This window comes from Eumetopias jubatus, unplaced genomic scaffold (assembly GCF_037043125.1).
Source record: "Eumetopias jubatus isolate StellerSeaLion01/CBP00866 unplaced genomic scaffold, mEumJub1_p1.0 scaffold_14, whole genome shotgun sequence".
NCBI classification, from domain to species: domain Eukaryota; kingdom Metazoa; phylum Chordata; class Mammalia; order Carnivora; family Otariidae; genus Eumetopias; species Eumetopias jubatus.
Genome location: NW_028274820.1, coordinates 103,700,163 through 103,716,623, shown reverse-complemented (window position 1 = coordinate 103,716,623; position 16,461 = coordinate 103,700,163). Strand labels below are relative to the sequence as shown.

The window sequence follows — 16,461 nt, the reverse complement described above, 5'->3', positions numbered from 1 at the left end:
TGACAGCCAAGAATCAAGGCAGAGCTCATGCTGTAGGCCAGGGGCCCAATCTTTGGGGCACAGGAATGTTCAGGGAAAGAGTTTAGGTTTTTGACTATTCTTAATAATTATTACAAGATGATTCTTATACCTGTTTATTTAGCACTAATGTTTACAGGATATTCTAAGCTCTTCAACCAGAATTATATTTAATTCTCAGTGTCTTTACTGTTCACATTTTATTCCTGAAATGAGGACTAAGCTTATTTTGTTCAGGAATCACACAACTAGAAAAACAGCAGTCTGAATACAAATATAGGTCTGATGCCAAATTCGATCCTCTTTTTATTATATGACAGTGTCTTTCCAATTCCCAATGACAAGATTTGTTCCTTCCCATGCAGCATCACCTATCAGTTACAGCTCCTTCCCCTAGAAAGGATATTTACTGAGATATTTAAAAAGTAAAGGTCAGAGTCATTCATCTTGTTGCCCCTCCTTCTCTGCAGGAATCCTAACGTGGCTAAAGCAGGTTCACCATAGGTGGAGCATTCAGTAAGGATAATCCTGTAGGGACCTTAGGAAGATGTCTGTCTCATCCTTTAGGGGGTTACCTCTATCATTATCTGGGCATAGACAAAACAGACACTGAGGTATTGATGAACTGGGCAGTTCCTAGGATTGATTCTTCTCATGATTACTTATGTTATAAACATAAGTTTAAAGATAAGGCATCATTAATGCTATCTTATTTTTTAGACAATCGGGAGAAGATAGCAAGATGCTAGTGTGTGATACGTGTGACAAAGGGTATCATACTTTTTGTCTTCAACCAGTTATGAAATCAGTACCAACCAATGGCTGGAAATGCAAAGTAAGTTGTTTATTTTTTTAAGAAAAATATCATCTGTATGCTTTTTATATAGAGCAGACAAATTGGATACCTATTCAAATCTATACAGTATCATCAACTTGTTAAAAAACAGCTTTATTGATGTATAATTGATATTCAGTAAACCGCAAGTTTTTAAAGTTTGCAATTTAATTTGACACATGTACGTTTATGAAACCATCATCACCTTCAAGATAACCACCAAATTCATCACCCCTAAAAGTTTCATGGTGCTCTTTGGGAATCCCTCTTTTCCAACTGTTCACCCATTCCTACCTCCCCGCCCCTTGTCTTTCAGGCAGTCTACTTTCATTCACCAATTAATTTGCATTTTCTAGAGTTTTATATAAATGACATCATATAGTATATACTCTTTTTTTGGGGGGGAGGTCTAGCTTTTTAAACTCTGCATGATTATTTTGAGAATCAGCCATATTTTTGTGCATACCATGAGTGATTCCTTTTTTTTTTGCCAAGTAGTGGCCATACCACAAATTGTTTATCAAATAACTTGTTGGTGAACATTTGGATCACTTACATTTTAGGCTATTATGAAAAATGCTGTTATGAACATGTAAACATATGTATGGTGCTTAATGGCTTAGAAATTGTTTTTGAATGATTTATCTTTAATCTCAGAAACTCTCGGAAGTGTAGTGATCCCATGAGGATACCAAAACACAGAGCAATAGTTTTAAAATCCATTGATTTAAAATCCATTGATTTAAAATCCAGAACTAAAATACATTACATTTTGATGATTATGTAGTGATTGTATATGTACATCACAGTTTTTATATGTATAGATACACTTGTATTAAATATTTGGAATCCTACTATATATGCATATGTATATTGTCCCTCCCCTGTGGTAGTTTTAGTGATTATTTACTTAGATATTTATTTTATAGATGCTGTTTAAAGATTCTCTTGGTTTTGAGAGTTAGAGGTCTGTAGACATTTTTTCATTTTTTTCATTGCTTAAGATATCCAATCTTTCTGCTTGGTATGACACTTTTAAGATGCATTTTCAATTATTTTTAATTTTTTCTGGATATTCTTTTAGTCAGTGATTCTCCCTTCTTTCATCTATTTTGTTATTTGCATCTTTATGACCTTATGTTCTATGCTGGTCTCTTTATGCTTCCTGAGGAATTTACTGAGGCTGTCGTCTGTATCTCTAAACCCTGTAGGTTGGCTGACAACTTTACCTACTGGGCAGTTATTTGTACATCACCAGGTGAACAGCAACACATTTTAGAAGTATTTGTCCATGGAAGCACAAAATATTTAAACTCTTAAAGTGAAAGTAGAAGAATAAAACAAATTTATCTTTAATTCTCAACTGACTGAATAAAACTAATTTTTTTTTCCTGTTTGGAAGATATTTACAAACTGTTTACTATGACTTTTCTTTAAATGTTCTCTAGGATGGATCCGTCATAAAAGTAGTTCATGTGCTTCCTTTGAAATCTATATAGGCAAACTTAATAAATTCTAGATGAGAGCTGGTGAGGCTCTAGTGGTTAATATTCCAAGTTTACTTATTTATAGAAGCAGAAAAGGGACCAAAAGTCAGGTTTCCTGTCTTATAATGTTTTATCCTATATATGATGCTCTCTCCCTATGCTGTCATACTTTTTGAGTAGCAGGGCTTTTCTCTTTAATTAAGAAATATTTCTTGATCTAATTTTCTTTTTCTATTAGGGTGTAGACCTAAGGACTCTAGATTCATAGGCTATCTCTGTACATCCCCCAGGTTGAGCTGGTTGTTTTTTTTTTTTTAATATCTAAATTTTATAGAAGAGACATGAAACTAGGCATAAACTTTATCTTCAATAATTATATGGACTTTTAAAAAATAAAACTAAATAGAATTTATAAAGTAATTACTAATTTCATCTGACATACAATTTTGCTTTGAAATTAAGTTGCCAAGATTGGGGTTTAATAGAAAGGTATTTTCTCATGCCCAGTTCAGTGTGTAGGCTTTTCCTTTGGCTTTCATAATGTTAATACAGAGAATGCCTTTTTTATTTATATAAAAATAGTATTGATAATGCTATGACCCTGTTTACTAGTTCAGAATAATCAGAGACCTCAAAGTGCCAGCAGGCAGTCCTTCAACATTAGATGTAATGAAGTGTCACTCAATAAGTATAAAGTTTTTTGTTCATGAGTGCACCATCGTGGTACAATTGAAATCTGTACTAAATGGGGGAATCAATCCAATTATTTCTAAAATATGGAACATTAGTTCCTCATTTTAAGTTACTGGTATGTTGTTTGCCCTTTAACTGTTGTCAGTTGATGTGTATGAAGATAAGAATCCTCTCTGCTGGCTCCGTGGATGCTGCATTTTTCCTGTGTCATCCAAACAGCTCATTCTTTTTACCATAAATTTACTGTGTAAAATCTTGCATCTTTTGTACGCCCTTGACGGCCCTTGGGACTAACATAATAATAAATACAAATGCTAAATGCGGGCATTAAAATCTGCATTGTGGTAACCTTGAAGGTCAAATTTTTTTTATGTTAGCATTTCTATGAAAACTTTCCACTTTTCAGAGAACAGCCCTCCCAGACTGCACCTGTGACCTCTCTGCGCCCTCACTCTTGTCCCAGCGGCACAGAAACGCGCTCCTGTCACCTGTGCACGGCCCCTCTGTTGACTTCGGCGGGGTGGGCTTCAGAGGGCTGGGGTGGAGTGGGGTGCCTGAAATGGTCCCTGGAACCCGAGGGTAGGGGTCCCTCTCCAGGTGGAGGCTTGGTGGGCTGCTGGGATTGCAGGCCGTGAGGTGGCGCCAGCCGGAGGCTCCTTCCAGAAGCTGGAAGGGCGTTCCGGCCGCGGGAGGGACGCGCTGGCTGAGTCGGGGTTGGGGGCTGTTTGCCGTCGTAGGAAGGTCCTGGAAAGGGGGCCGAGCTCGCCTGGAGGACCCCGAGGATGGGGTCCGGGTGGGGGTGGTGAGTGGAGACGCGGAGGGAGCCGAGCACCGGCGCCAACGCCCCGCCATCCCGGCTGAGGGGCGCCTGGAACTTGGGGCGCGTCACCTGGTTCTAGGCCGGCGGGCGGGGAGTTCGGTGCGGCCGCGGCGGGAGGGCGGGGTCTGCAGGGGAGGGCCTGGGAACGGGAGCCTGCGGTAACTGCCCTCAGGTGTGGCTCCGGGAAGGCGGGGCCTGCGGGCGGGCGCGGTGCGAGCTGCCGCCGGCCTCTCCGCGGTTCCGGTTCTTTCCTGTGTGCGGGGCCCGGTGGTTTCAGCGTGCGCTCTGGGCTTCATTATCGGGCTCAGAAAAACCCGCTGTCGGCGGATCTGTATGTGTATGCTTTCGTCTCCTCCACACACCTTTACTTGCCTTTTTTCTTTTCTGAAATAGGGAGTTGAATTCGTAATTCGTTTTCTTTACTTTCTTAAGGAAAAAGGTGTATTTTTAAAGACTATAAATTTACCTTTGATTATAGCTTTGGCTGCAACCAAATATGTTGTATTTGTCCCTCTCTCTGTGTACATCTGACCTAATCACTGTATCTTTTGGTTTTTCAGTTGTGCTTAAGCATGTTAACTTCTGCTTTAATTGTATTTAACCCAATAATTAACCAGCGTGGTTTTTTTTCACAAATACTTTAATACTTGAAGTAGTGACTTTAAGGCTTAATATTTGTGTTTATTAATTTTATTTAGATAGATGAAGTCCTTTATATTTTTTGACTAGCTGATTCGAGAACGTATTAGGATGCAGATGAAATTGACCACTGCAGTTTTCCTCAGTTTCTCCTTGTATTTTACTTTTTCTTTTGTAAACAATACTAACATTTTTTGGTTGTTATTTAGCAGGTAGGTCAGGTCAGTGTTGATATGTTGTACTTTTTACTTTTTATTAGTGTAAAGCTACTCTATTGTGTAATGCCTTTTTTTTTTTTTTTTGAACCAGCTCTTTTTGTCAGACAATATGGCCTCATAGGGCTTTAGTTTACCAGTTGAATGTGATCTATTCGTATCTTTTTTATTTTGGGTCCCTTTGTGTCATTTTTATTTAGGTTAATGGTTGCAATTGAAATGTTTGGCTATTTTAAGACAAACTAGTTCTTTTGATTTCCTTTCTGTTTTTCTGTTCCTTTTATTTTCTGCAGTGACGTGCAATTAAAAATTTTATTTTGTGAATGTTACAAATGTTGAAAGTATGAATGTTTTCTTCCCCCACTTACCAGTGAAAATGGAGAAATGAGCAATTTTCTTTTCCTTTCTCTCCTCTCTGTTTTAAATCAACTGAGACCGTAAACCTTGTCACTTTTTCCTTGCAAAAAAAAATATATATATATGTATATATATATTTTTTCTATATAAATTCCAATCTCATTAAACCCCAGGCTTTTGGATTCTTGGTTATGCTCCATTAAGGTATAGCAATTTTTCTGAAATCCTACATATCTGAAAGAGACTGTTGTCTTCAGACTACGATAAGAACTTGGTTTGGTATCATTTCGTTTTACAATGTTTTCTTTTTTAAGCTGTAGAAATTCCCTCCCCCGCCCCCGCCCCAGTTTTCCCAGTTTGTGGTATCACAGAAGAAAAATCTTAACCCCCCCCTTTTTTTAAATGTTCACTTAACTATAATCCTTTTTTCTACTTAAGAGCTTTGGGATCTTTATTTTTGTCAGTTCTTTGAATTTGCTTCCAGGTTGTATCTGATTGTGGTTCTGCATTAATTAGTGTTGCCTGGAACATGTTGACCACTGTCAGTCTGTAGTCAGGCCCAAGAAAAGGCCTGAAGAAGTGTTGGTTAACTTTGCTTTTTTTTTTTTTCCCTTAAATATTTGCCATCTTTACAGTCTCTTAAATAATGTTTAGTAACATCTAGATAATTTTGTTTCCTGCTTTTAATTCATTATCTTCTTCGTTAGTTTTTTCATTATCTTGGAAGAAAACGTTTTCAGAAATCTGGGTTTATTTCTCAACACTCTCTTTTATCTTTGTCTTGCCCTCTTACTAATTTGTCCTCTATCCTAGTCTGCTGTGCTTTTTCACAGTGACTGAATCATGTATAAGATTGCTAAAAAGACAACTGGATAGTTTTTGTTTTTTTTTTAATCTGTTCTATGGAGGTTTATAATGTTGGTAAAAGATTAGGCTGTAGAGTCAGATCTCCACTTTTGCAATTACTGAATACAGGATCTTTGGCAAATTATTTGACTTCCTTAAGCCAATTTTTCCCCTGTAGAGAATGTTATTAGAACTTACCTCACAGGGGTGTTAGATTTAGTGAGGTGATGCCTATAAAGTGTCCATCGTAATGTCTAAATTAAGTACCCAAAGAATTATCCTGGAGTTTTTCATAGGAAAAACACTGAGTAATCCACTCAGTATCCACTGAGTAATCCCCTGAAAAACCACTGAGTAATCCACTCAGTATCCACTGAGTAATTTGAAGAATGATCCTCTTCCTCTACTGTTAAATTCTTTCATAGATGTCTGTAGTTGGTGGTCATAATTCGTTCATTTATTTAACATTTGAAGGCCTACTGTGTGTCAAACAGTGTGGAGGGGCCAGAGATGCACCTGGGCAAATAGGTCTGCCTTCATGGGGGGTGTCAGACTAGTGAGGCTGTTCATACTGAAGTAAGGGTAATCTTTTCAGGAACTTTGTTTTATACCAGTTGTTGTCAGGTAGGTTTCTTTTTCCTGTTTCTCTGTCAAGAATGCTTGTGTGTTGGTATATCATGAATTTTTTAAAAAATAATTTCAAACTTTAGAAGTTGGAAAAATAGGGGCGCCTGGGTGGCTCGGATGGTTAAGCATCTGCCTTCGGCTCAGGTCATGATCCCAGAGTCCTGGGATCGAGTCCCGCATGGGGCTCCCTGCTCTTTGGGAGCCTGCTTCTCCTTCTGCTTCTCTCTCTCTCTCTCTTTCTCTCTCTCTCTCTGTCTCTCACGAATAAATTAAAAAATAAAATCTTTAAAAAAAAAAGGTTGGAAAAATAAAAATATCCATAGGCCATTTACCTTTTACCTTTGTTAGGATTTCAGTATCATTGCATGTACCCTTCTCTCTTCTTCCCTCCCATCTCTTTTTTTTTGTCCTGAACCATTTGAGGGTAAGTTACATGTACTGTGCCCTCTTTACCCTTAAACACTTCAGTGTTTATTTCCTAATCATAGGGATATTCTTACATAATCACAGTGCTGTTATCAACTTCATATGTTTGCATCAATATAAGTATTTTCATCTATCTATTATCCATATTTCAGTTTTGTCACTTGATCTAACATCCCATATAGCATCCCCCTCTCCCCCCATGTAGGTTCCAAGATCTACTCTAGGGTAAGCTTTTATATTTAGTTCTCACTTTGGACTCTTTTAATCTGGAAAATTTCCTGAGTCCTACTCTTTTTTGATATTGACATTTTTTTGAAGAATAGAGTTCTTCCCCACATACCTGGGTTTTTTCCCACCAAATAGAACTTTTCTCACTTTGTCTTTTTGTCTGATACTTCTTCACACTTATATGGAGTTTTGCATTGTTGGTCAGAATACTGCCAAAGTGATGATGTGTTCTTGTCAGTGTGCCTCTGCTAGAGCACCTGGTGCTCATCTCGACCTCATAGGTGACGTGCATTCTAATAATTTGGTCATGCTGCTGTCAAATTGCTTCAGTTTTTTTTCCTCTCATAATTAATAAAACATTATATGAGAAGATATGTAAGACCATGTGAATATCTTGCTCCTCAAAATTTGAATTTTACTTTCACAGTTTCAGACTCCAAGTCATTTGGAGTGGGTCATGATAGCTCTTCATGATAATTCTTCATGAATTCTTGTTTTAGTTTCTAAGCTACCTATACAAGCAAATGAAATAGTTTAGAAGCACCAGTTTGTTTTCACAGTCCAGAGTCGAGTAGTCTTATTCCACATAAGCTACTTTGCACATAAGCTACTTCCTGATTCTGGGATATGTTTCTTATTTGAAGTTTGGGTTGCTGTGTTCTTGGTTTTCTTCCTTCCCTATTTATGTTTTCTTGGATGTCTCTCGCCCCTATTTACATTTTCATGGAGGTTTTAGTGCAAATTGAATGATGTCACATCAGATGTTCAAAACACACTGCTTTTTCAAAAACATATACCCTAAATTAGTGTCATGAAAATTAAAGCTTAATGTATAATGTACAAATGTTTCATTGATTTCAGAAAGGTTCACACCAGAACTGCAATACAAATGCATAACAAACTGTTTTTGTTTTCATTTTTTCTGGTGTTTAGAATTGCAGAATATGTGTAGAGTGTGGCACACGATCTAGTTCTCAGTGGCACCACAATTGCTTGGTATGTGACAGTTGTTACCAACAACAGGATAACTTATGTCCTTTCTGTGGGAAGTGCAACCATCCAGAATTGCAGAAAGACATGCTTCATTGTAATATGTGCAAAAGGTAAGAAAATACAATTCTTCCATTGAGTTTTTGGTCAGTTTTCTTATCCATGTGATCATTTGTGCTACCATGTATCTTTGAGTTCCAAGCTTTTATCACTCTAATGATCCTCTGGGTACTGAGTGCTGTTAAAGATGAAATTAAATTACATATTTATGAGTCTGAAAGGCATAAGGAAGTGAATGGACGAAAGACCAGAAATGAGCATTAAGAGGGGAATGTAAGGAGGAAATGGTTTAAAAATAAGGAAGTAAAAATACGTGAACACCTTTAATGACCTCTGAAAATGCCAATTTCTTTTCTAGAACCTTCACCAATTGCCAACTTCTGTAACCTCTCGTCTGTCATCCTTAACCCTTCGCATACCCAGTTTTCAGCAATTGCCTCTTTTTTCCCTGGATAGTAAATTGTCTAAATTAGAAAATTTTATTTAAATATATTTGTCACTGCAGGTGGGTTCACTTAGAATGTGACAAACCAACAGATCATGAGCTGGATTCTCAGTTCAAAGAAGAGTATATCTGCATGTATTGTAAACATGTAGCAGCTGAGATGGACCCATTACAGGCAGGTGATGAAGTGGAGATGGCTGAAGTCACTGCAGGTAATCTTGAGAATTTTGGGGTTTTGTTTTTGTTGTTGGTTTTTTTTTTTTGATGTTGTGCCAACCAGTCTCCAATAAATTATTTTAGTAATGATGAGGGAATCCTGTGTATCAGGTCCCATCTTATTCTTAACTTCTCAGCCTTTAAGTATACATGTGATTTGGGTCAGATCTGAATCTGATGGCTGACATCTGATCTAGCTACGCTCCAGCCCTTCTCCTAATAACTTGAATTCCAGGACTGATGTGCCTTACCAGTTGTATTCTTTGAGCAGCAGTGCAAGTTGTCAATGTTTGGCTGTATAAAGTTTGTACTTTATAACCTGGGTTCTTTCACTCCAAACAAATTTTAGTTTTATAATGTGCTTCTTAAATGTTAGTTCATATCTTTTGAGCCCAAAATTTTGTTTAGGTAATTTTAGTAGTATACTCTTGGTTGAAACATAATAAGTTTTTTGGTGGTAAAGAAAACAGACCGTCTTACAGATGGTTTTTCCTTTTCATCAATATGAATGGCAACTTTTATAAAGTCCTGTGTTATCTGTGAGAGGTTTAAGTAGACACATCTTAATTACTAATGCTTTGTTTCCAGGATACCATCAGTATACAGTTGTGGAATGTCCTTTTAAATAATATGTCAGTAACCTTTTAATTCTTAATTTAGATGTTTTTCCATCTACATCTAAAATGTAGATATATTTATGGTTGAAAATTTAAAAATGTGAAGAATTTATGGCATTTTGGGTGATAATTTACCCTCACTATAGCAAAGTAATAACTATTGACATAGTTAACAAAAACAGAAAAACTTATTCTAAGCTAAAGAATAAATAATATTCTGTTAAGATTATAACAACGAGATGGAAGTTGAAGGACCTGAGGACCATATGGTATTTCCGGAGCAAGCAATTAATAAAGACATCAATGGTCAGGAGTCCACACCTGGAATTGTTCCAGATGGTAAGAATGTTTTTGATAATGGATATAATTTATTTTCTAAAGAAAATGTGTATATACAGTGAATATGTGAAATTTACTATATGTTTACTATCCTAAATAAAAACGAGCCACAATGTGTAGTCACTTAGGAAATTGTTTAGAGAGGAGCTTTCTAGTAAAATAACATTAGAAATTAATAGGGGAAAGGGCATATATATATTTATAGTTCAGTTGTAATTTAGACCTAATCATAAATACATACTTTGGGGGCCACGTGATTTTCATTAAAAAGCAATTTATTATTTTCTCTTTCTTTAGTTATACTTCTAATTACTAACTAGAACTGTTACTGATTGTGAGATGTTTCATGCTGAGATAATGAAAAATTTATTGTTTTAGATCGTCTCAGTGGTTCTGTTGAGGGTATTTCAGTTATTTCAGTGATATTTCAATTAAGCTTTTTGCAATGTTGATAATAGCTATTACTATACTTGAGGATGTGGAATTAGACAAGGTTGGGGAAAAACTACTTATTAAATTTAATCTTGGGCTCATCTGACAGTATGGGATTTTATGTGAAATTTTATATTATATAGATTGAGTGTATACACACAAAGCCTCAGATTGAGTTTCAGTTTTGTATTTAACAACTTTCACTAAAAGGTATTGCATAAGATAGAAGAAAAATAAGACAAAGCTAACTGTAACAATAAATCTTGTCATAGTGCATAATCAGATTCCTAATTTCATCTCCATACACTGCTTACTAATAAATAGTAACAGTGTGTTTTGTGCTTATATTGAGAATTGGCATTTGGTAGTAGGATAAAAAATCTTATTCAACTTACTATTGAGAGAGCAGTGTTAGAGCGATTTTGAGTCCTTGCTAGAGATTCCATAAATGTGTCGTTCACAGCAGTTCACATCCACACAGAAGAGCAGCAGAAGAGTAATCCACCAGAAAGTCTTGATACACATGGTCTTCTCATTTCTGGTAAGCATACTATCTAGTTTGGTTGAATTACAGCATAATGCTTTTATGACTGCTTTGCTGATTTGAGCCATGATCTATTAAGTTAATTTTTCAAATGAATTATCCCGAAGAACTATTTACTTTTGCCATATACACATTACAGTAATGAAATCTTTTAGTTAAGTGATCCTTTTCTTACAAAGAATCAGCATTGGATTTCTAAAGGAGGTTATAGTCTCTGTAGAGTTGCTAAATCAAATGTTCATTATTAAGTTAAAATCAGGGGCGCCTGGGTAGCTCAGTTGGCTAAGTGTCTGCCTTCAGCTCAGGTCATGATCAGGGGCCCTGGGATCAAGCCCCACGTCAGGCTCCCTGCTTGGTGGGGAGTCTGCTTCTCCCTCTTCCTCACCCCCTCTTTGTGTGCATATGCACACTCTGTCTCTCTCAAATAAATAAAATTTTTGAAAAAAATAAGTTAAAATCATTATAGAAGACTAGTAGTAGAACATAATAGAACTGCTTGTGATGAAGAGCATGTTTACATTTGTATTTTAATACTTCCTGCCTAGTGTACAAAAATAATATACTTGTGGTCTGCATGTGTGCTGCACATTTTCTTTTCAGTGAGACTTGAGGTAATCGGTCTTCTATTAACCACAGTTTAGGCTTCATGTGGCATCAGGATAAGTTTTTTCACTTGAGTCACTCAAATGATGGCACTCATTATTTATATGTAATTTTCTGTTTTAAAAGTGTGTTTTTAAATCATTTTTTAAAGGATTTTATTTATTTGAGAGAGAGAATGAGAGACAAAGCATGAGAGGGAGGGTCAGAGGGAGAAGCAGACTCCCTGCTGGGAGCAGGGAGCCTGATGAGGAACTCTATCCCAGGACTCCGGGATCATGACCGGAGCCACCCAGGCTCCCTGTAATCATTCCTTTTTAATGTTAAGCTTTTTTGAAGCATTTTTGTGTGTAAAAATATTTGGTATGATCAGATCTGTTATTTGATGGTTTTGTCTTTATCCTCAACTGTAGTCTTCCATGGAGTAGGAATGAAAGTTGGATTTCGTTTTGATATCAGAACATAAAGTGCAGTCACCACAGTAAATAGTAAATGAGAAAATTAATAACTCTGTCAGTGTAACTTAGAAATTACCTTGATAGTATTTGAAATAAGTGCTTTTTATCCGGTGATCTTACCTGATAGAGCCATGTAGAACTCATGTAAATTGGATCTCTGACTTCTGTTTTCGGGCATGATTGGGTTAAAGGCTTAACACATTAGCACCCTGACTTAAAATTTACCAATTAGTGACTTTTGATATTTCTGATATCTAATTATGTTTATTGACTTGCTAAGCTTTGTTTAATTATTGATGATGAGGAAATACAAAGATTATATCAAAAATATATATGTTAGCAGGTACAGCTAATAAGTAAAATAAGTCTTCTATCTGTGATGTTACTCATCTGAGTCTGCAGAATGAGTTTCAGTTATTTCAATGATACTTCATTTGAGTTGTTTACATCTGAGTGCCTGCTATTGCAAAATTGCTTTATATTCTAGACTAGTCTTTACTTTTTAACTTGGATACCTCATGTAAGATCACTGAGCCTCCTTTTTCTAGCTGTTGAAAGAGTATAACTTTGCCTACAAAATTGTAAATCTTTTTGTAAATGTTCAAATTGTAAAACATCATATATGTTCAATAGAATTATATTAGAAATTCTGTTTTGATATTTTTTACCAGAAACCACCTTAAACTCTGGAGATCCTATTGAGATGATGTTTTTATAGCTTTTCTGTTTTTATAGCAGATCACCTGATCTGTGACCAGTTCTAATTCGTGTATTTTGGTCTTTATTAACTTGATAATTGTTCTTTTTGGATAAATACCTTCTAAGTCAGGGTTTAACCATAAGTGTGCTTTGGAAATCCCTTGTCTCCCTTTCCCCTGCCCAAGCCTATTATTTTTAAGCCAGAAAATTAAATTTTAATTTATAGGTACATTAACATAACAAATATTCCAAATTTTGTAGAATCATCCCAAGATAAAGTGAATCCTGAAATGGAAAATCAGATTTCTCACGAAGTTGATAGTGACAAAATGGAAATGTCTTCTAAAGTGATGCATATTTGTGAAGATCAAAATGAAAACAAAATGGAAGTGACAGAAAATGTTGAAGTCCGTACACACCAGATCATTGTGCAGCATGAGGACCTGCAGTTAGAGGAACCCAAAATGTTGGTGTCCACAGAAGAATCACAGCGTCCAAAATTCACCACTGAATCTGCCCCTGTTCCACCAGAAACCGTAGTGTCCCCATGTAAGGAAAGTACTTCTTTATGTTCTAAGGAACAGTTGGCTATAGAAAGGGTACAAGAACAAATGGAACAGAAAGCAAGTTCTGAATCTTCCACTGCATTTATGGACTTTGAAATGACCCCTGCAATTGGGAGCTGTGTGAAAGGTGGTTTATGCCGAGAAGACAAATCTATAAAATCTCCATCTGAGACGGAGTTGTCATTTGTGTCAGCAGCAGATGTAAGCAAGGCACATGTGTCTTCCTCTCCACTTCCTTCAGACTTGCCTTCCCAGGACATACTGCACACTTACCCTTCAACCCTCAATGCTTCTGTTGGAAACATTATGCCAACAACCTATATCTCAGTCACTCCAAAAATCGGCATGGGTAAACCAGCTATTACCAAAAGAAAATTTTCTCCTGGTAGACCTCGGTCCAAACAGGTAGGGTGATTTTAATGATATAGACAGAAAAATCTGTTGGAGCAATTATATAAAATAAGGCGTTCGTGGAACTTTGGAGGGTAATTTTTCCTGATTTCAGGTAGAACTTAGATGTAATGTTTAATGTTGACCAAAGTGTTTTGGCCAGGTTGTTTTTTGTTTTTTTTTTTTTTTTTAAAGCTGTAATGAAGACTAATTTATTAAAGTTAAAGTGATCTTATTCAGAATTTCCACTTAGTTGGAACATACCAATGCAACCTATTTGATTACAGTTTCTAGTAAAAAACACTTAAATTTTTAAATTCTATGCCACAGTAATAATAGAGCTTTAAACAGTGAAGTTTTAGGTATATTGTAACTGACGTTTATTTTTCCCCTCTACAATATTTGTTTATTGATATTATTCTTTGTCTATATTTTTAACTGTTTAAGCATCAAAATTTACTAAGGGAGTTTTTCATGGTGGGTTTTTCTTAGTTTGATTTTTCTTTTAATTGCTAACTTCTTTGTGATCCCCCCCAACCTAGGACTTATTTCAGTGTTCTTATGGAAAAGTCTTAGAATTGCATTGTTGATCTTTAGGAAGTGAGGGGAATTCTTCCCATGACCTAAGTAGTGTGGATTCTACCCTTTAAGGGTAAGTTCCAGTTCTTTTTTAGTGGGATTTAAACTAACCAGAAGACAAAGTGAGATGCTATAGCTAATATTTATTCTACAAAATTTCTATTTTCTGAAGTTCTTATAAAATGGCAAGATATCCAACAGTGCAGTGTTTAGTCGCAGTGGTAATCTGAAGTTTCGCGTCTCATGATTTAAATTGCTTCCAGTGATTAAAGTTTGACGTTATAGGAGTAGTATCATCTTGATCATCCAATTTTGGAATCCAAAGAGAAGTAGAAAAATAGAATTTTATTTTAATGTGAGACTTAGTTTCATCTAAATTCCAGATATATTTTATTCTCTGAAGACAGGAAGTTACACACCAGAGGCAAAGTAATTGCCTCATGGGGGAGAACTATTTCTGTGTGGCAAAGACATATGCAGTAAACTAAGACACTCCTTCCTATATGCCTTTCTCTAAGTATTTTCCGTGATACTTATTTTATATTCTACCAAGAGAGGGTTTTCTTCTCAAACCAGTTCTCCTCCCTACTCTTGTTTTCTTTTTTAAAAATAATTGTTAAGTAACAGTTACGTGGTTTTGGCTCTGAAAAAACTTCAGCAATGGAAATTTGAATCTCAAATTTAATTTTGATTCAGATATTTACATTCTTTTAAAGATACTGCATCATAAATATTCCTGTCAAATTTTACTATATAGAGACTTTTACTCCAACTGAGAAACCATTAGGATTATTTTTCTGTTGACTTAATGTTCTAAGATTTATGTGCATATGAGTCTGAGTGTGTGTTAATGTATGTGTGTGAGAGTGTCTTCCAGGTTTATCCCATTTTATATGACCCATGTCCTAATATTTGTTATTGCCTCTGCTGTATTCTCTTTCAGTTCCCAATTCTGGTAGTATTCTATTTTCTGTTGCCATTGTCTCATTACTGCTTCATAATTGCTGCTAATCTCATAAACAGTTCATAGGCATGTTTAACCTTTTAGCTTGGTTTTAGTTGTGTAGCAAACAGCCTTCACTTGGTGATGCATAGCTTGCTGATGTACTGCTGTTTTTGTGGAGAGTATGAATTGGATAGAACAAGACAGCTCTTTTATTTTTTATCATTGCTGAGGTACTGAGGTCGTAACTTCCAGGGAATATTCCAGTGTATATCTTTATGTTGGAAATCCTGAAGTCTGTTACTCTGTTACATGAGTTTCTTTGATGTCAAGAATTCCTGTGTTATATCTTTAGGTTTGTGTTTATTTTGCATATTCTTGGTAGTGGGGACTGGGTATAAAATGAGATGGATGTTCATGGCAATGATTGTGATATAAGCAAGATTCTTTGGTGTTCAGCTGTGTTTTGATTGTTAACAGTAGTGTTTCCATATTTTGTTGAAGGTTCTCTGGTCTTTACCAGTATAGTGAAGACTATCCTAACCAAAGAACTGCGCATTTCATTGATTAAATTCTTTTTCACAGTCGTCAGATCTTTATGTTCATCTCAACAAAACATCTCATGTTTTCTAATATTATGTGAGCTTTTCTAAAGAATTCGCTTAGAAATTAAATGAATAATTAGAAACAAAATCTGGAAGCTTAAATTTGAGGTGTCAGCTAATGATTGGATTATTGAATGTTTTTTGGAGAAAGGAGTTAGCCAGTAGAAGGGTAAGCCTTTGCTGTCTAAGAGAAATATAAGGCAAGCCTCATAGATCTAATTTAAAAATTTCTAGTAGTCCCACTTAAAAATAAGCAGGTGAAATAAATTTTAATGTTTTAACTTAATATATTAAAAATATGTTAGTATTTTATATATTTATATATATTTATTATATATTATACATAATATATATTATATATAATAAATTGTATGATAAATATATGTAGTATAACTATATAAATAATTACATATAATTCATATATAACTATAATATATAACATATATAAACAATCATATGTATATAATAAAATTATTAATGAGATCTTTTACATTCACTTTTCATGCTAAGTGTTCAAGATCTGGTTTCCCACCACATACATTAGAAGTACTTTGTAGTCTCATGACTAATGGCTACCTTATTAGACAATGCAAGGGCAAGCTTTTTTTTTTTTTTTTTTTTTTTTAGATTTTTAATTTATTTTTTGACAGAGAGACAGCAAGAGAGGGAACACAAGCAGGGGGCGTGGGAGAGGGAGAAGCAGGCTTCCCGTGGAGCAGGGAGCCTGATGCCGGGCTTGATCCCAGGACCCCAGAATCATGACCCGAACGGAAGGCAGACGCTTAAT

At 35.7% G+C, this 16,461-nt stretch overlaps 1 protein-coding gene across 12 annotated transcripts in view; it reads left to right on the top strand.

Annotated features, from left to right (window-relative positions):
* The window catches only part of KMT2C (lysine methyltransferase 2C), a 271,413-nt gene that overhangs the window by 156,619 nt on the left and 98,333 nt on the right, over positions 1 to 16,461 (top strand). For 11 of the 12 annotated variants that reach the window (XM_088018229.1, XM_088018219.1, XM_088018228.1 and 8 more), the window contains exons 9-14: positions 739 to 853; positions 8,125 to 8,294; positions 8,747 to 8,898; positions 9,745 to 9,858; positions 10,754 to 10,831; positions 12,853 to 13,562. In XM_088018229.1, coding sequence (XP_087874355.1) covers positions 739 to 853; positions 8,125 to 8,294; positions 8,747 to 8,898; positions 9,745 to 9,858; positions 10,754 to 10,831; positions 12,853 to 13,562 — 1,339 coding nt within the window. The remainder of the gene's footprint in view (positions 1 to 738; positions 854 to 8,124; positions 8,295 to 8,746; positions 8,899 to 9,744; positions 9,859 to 10,753; positions 10,832 to 12,852; positions 13,563 to 16,461) is intronic. The other variant, XM_088018221.1, reaches the window with a different exon arrangement.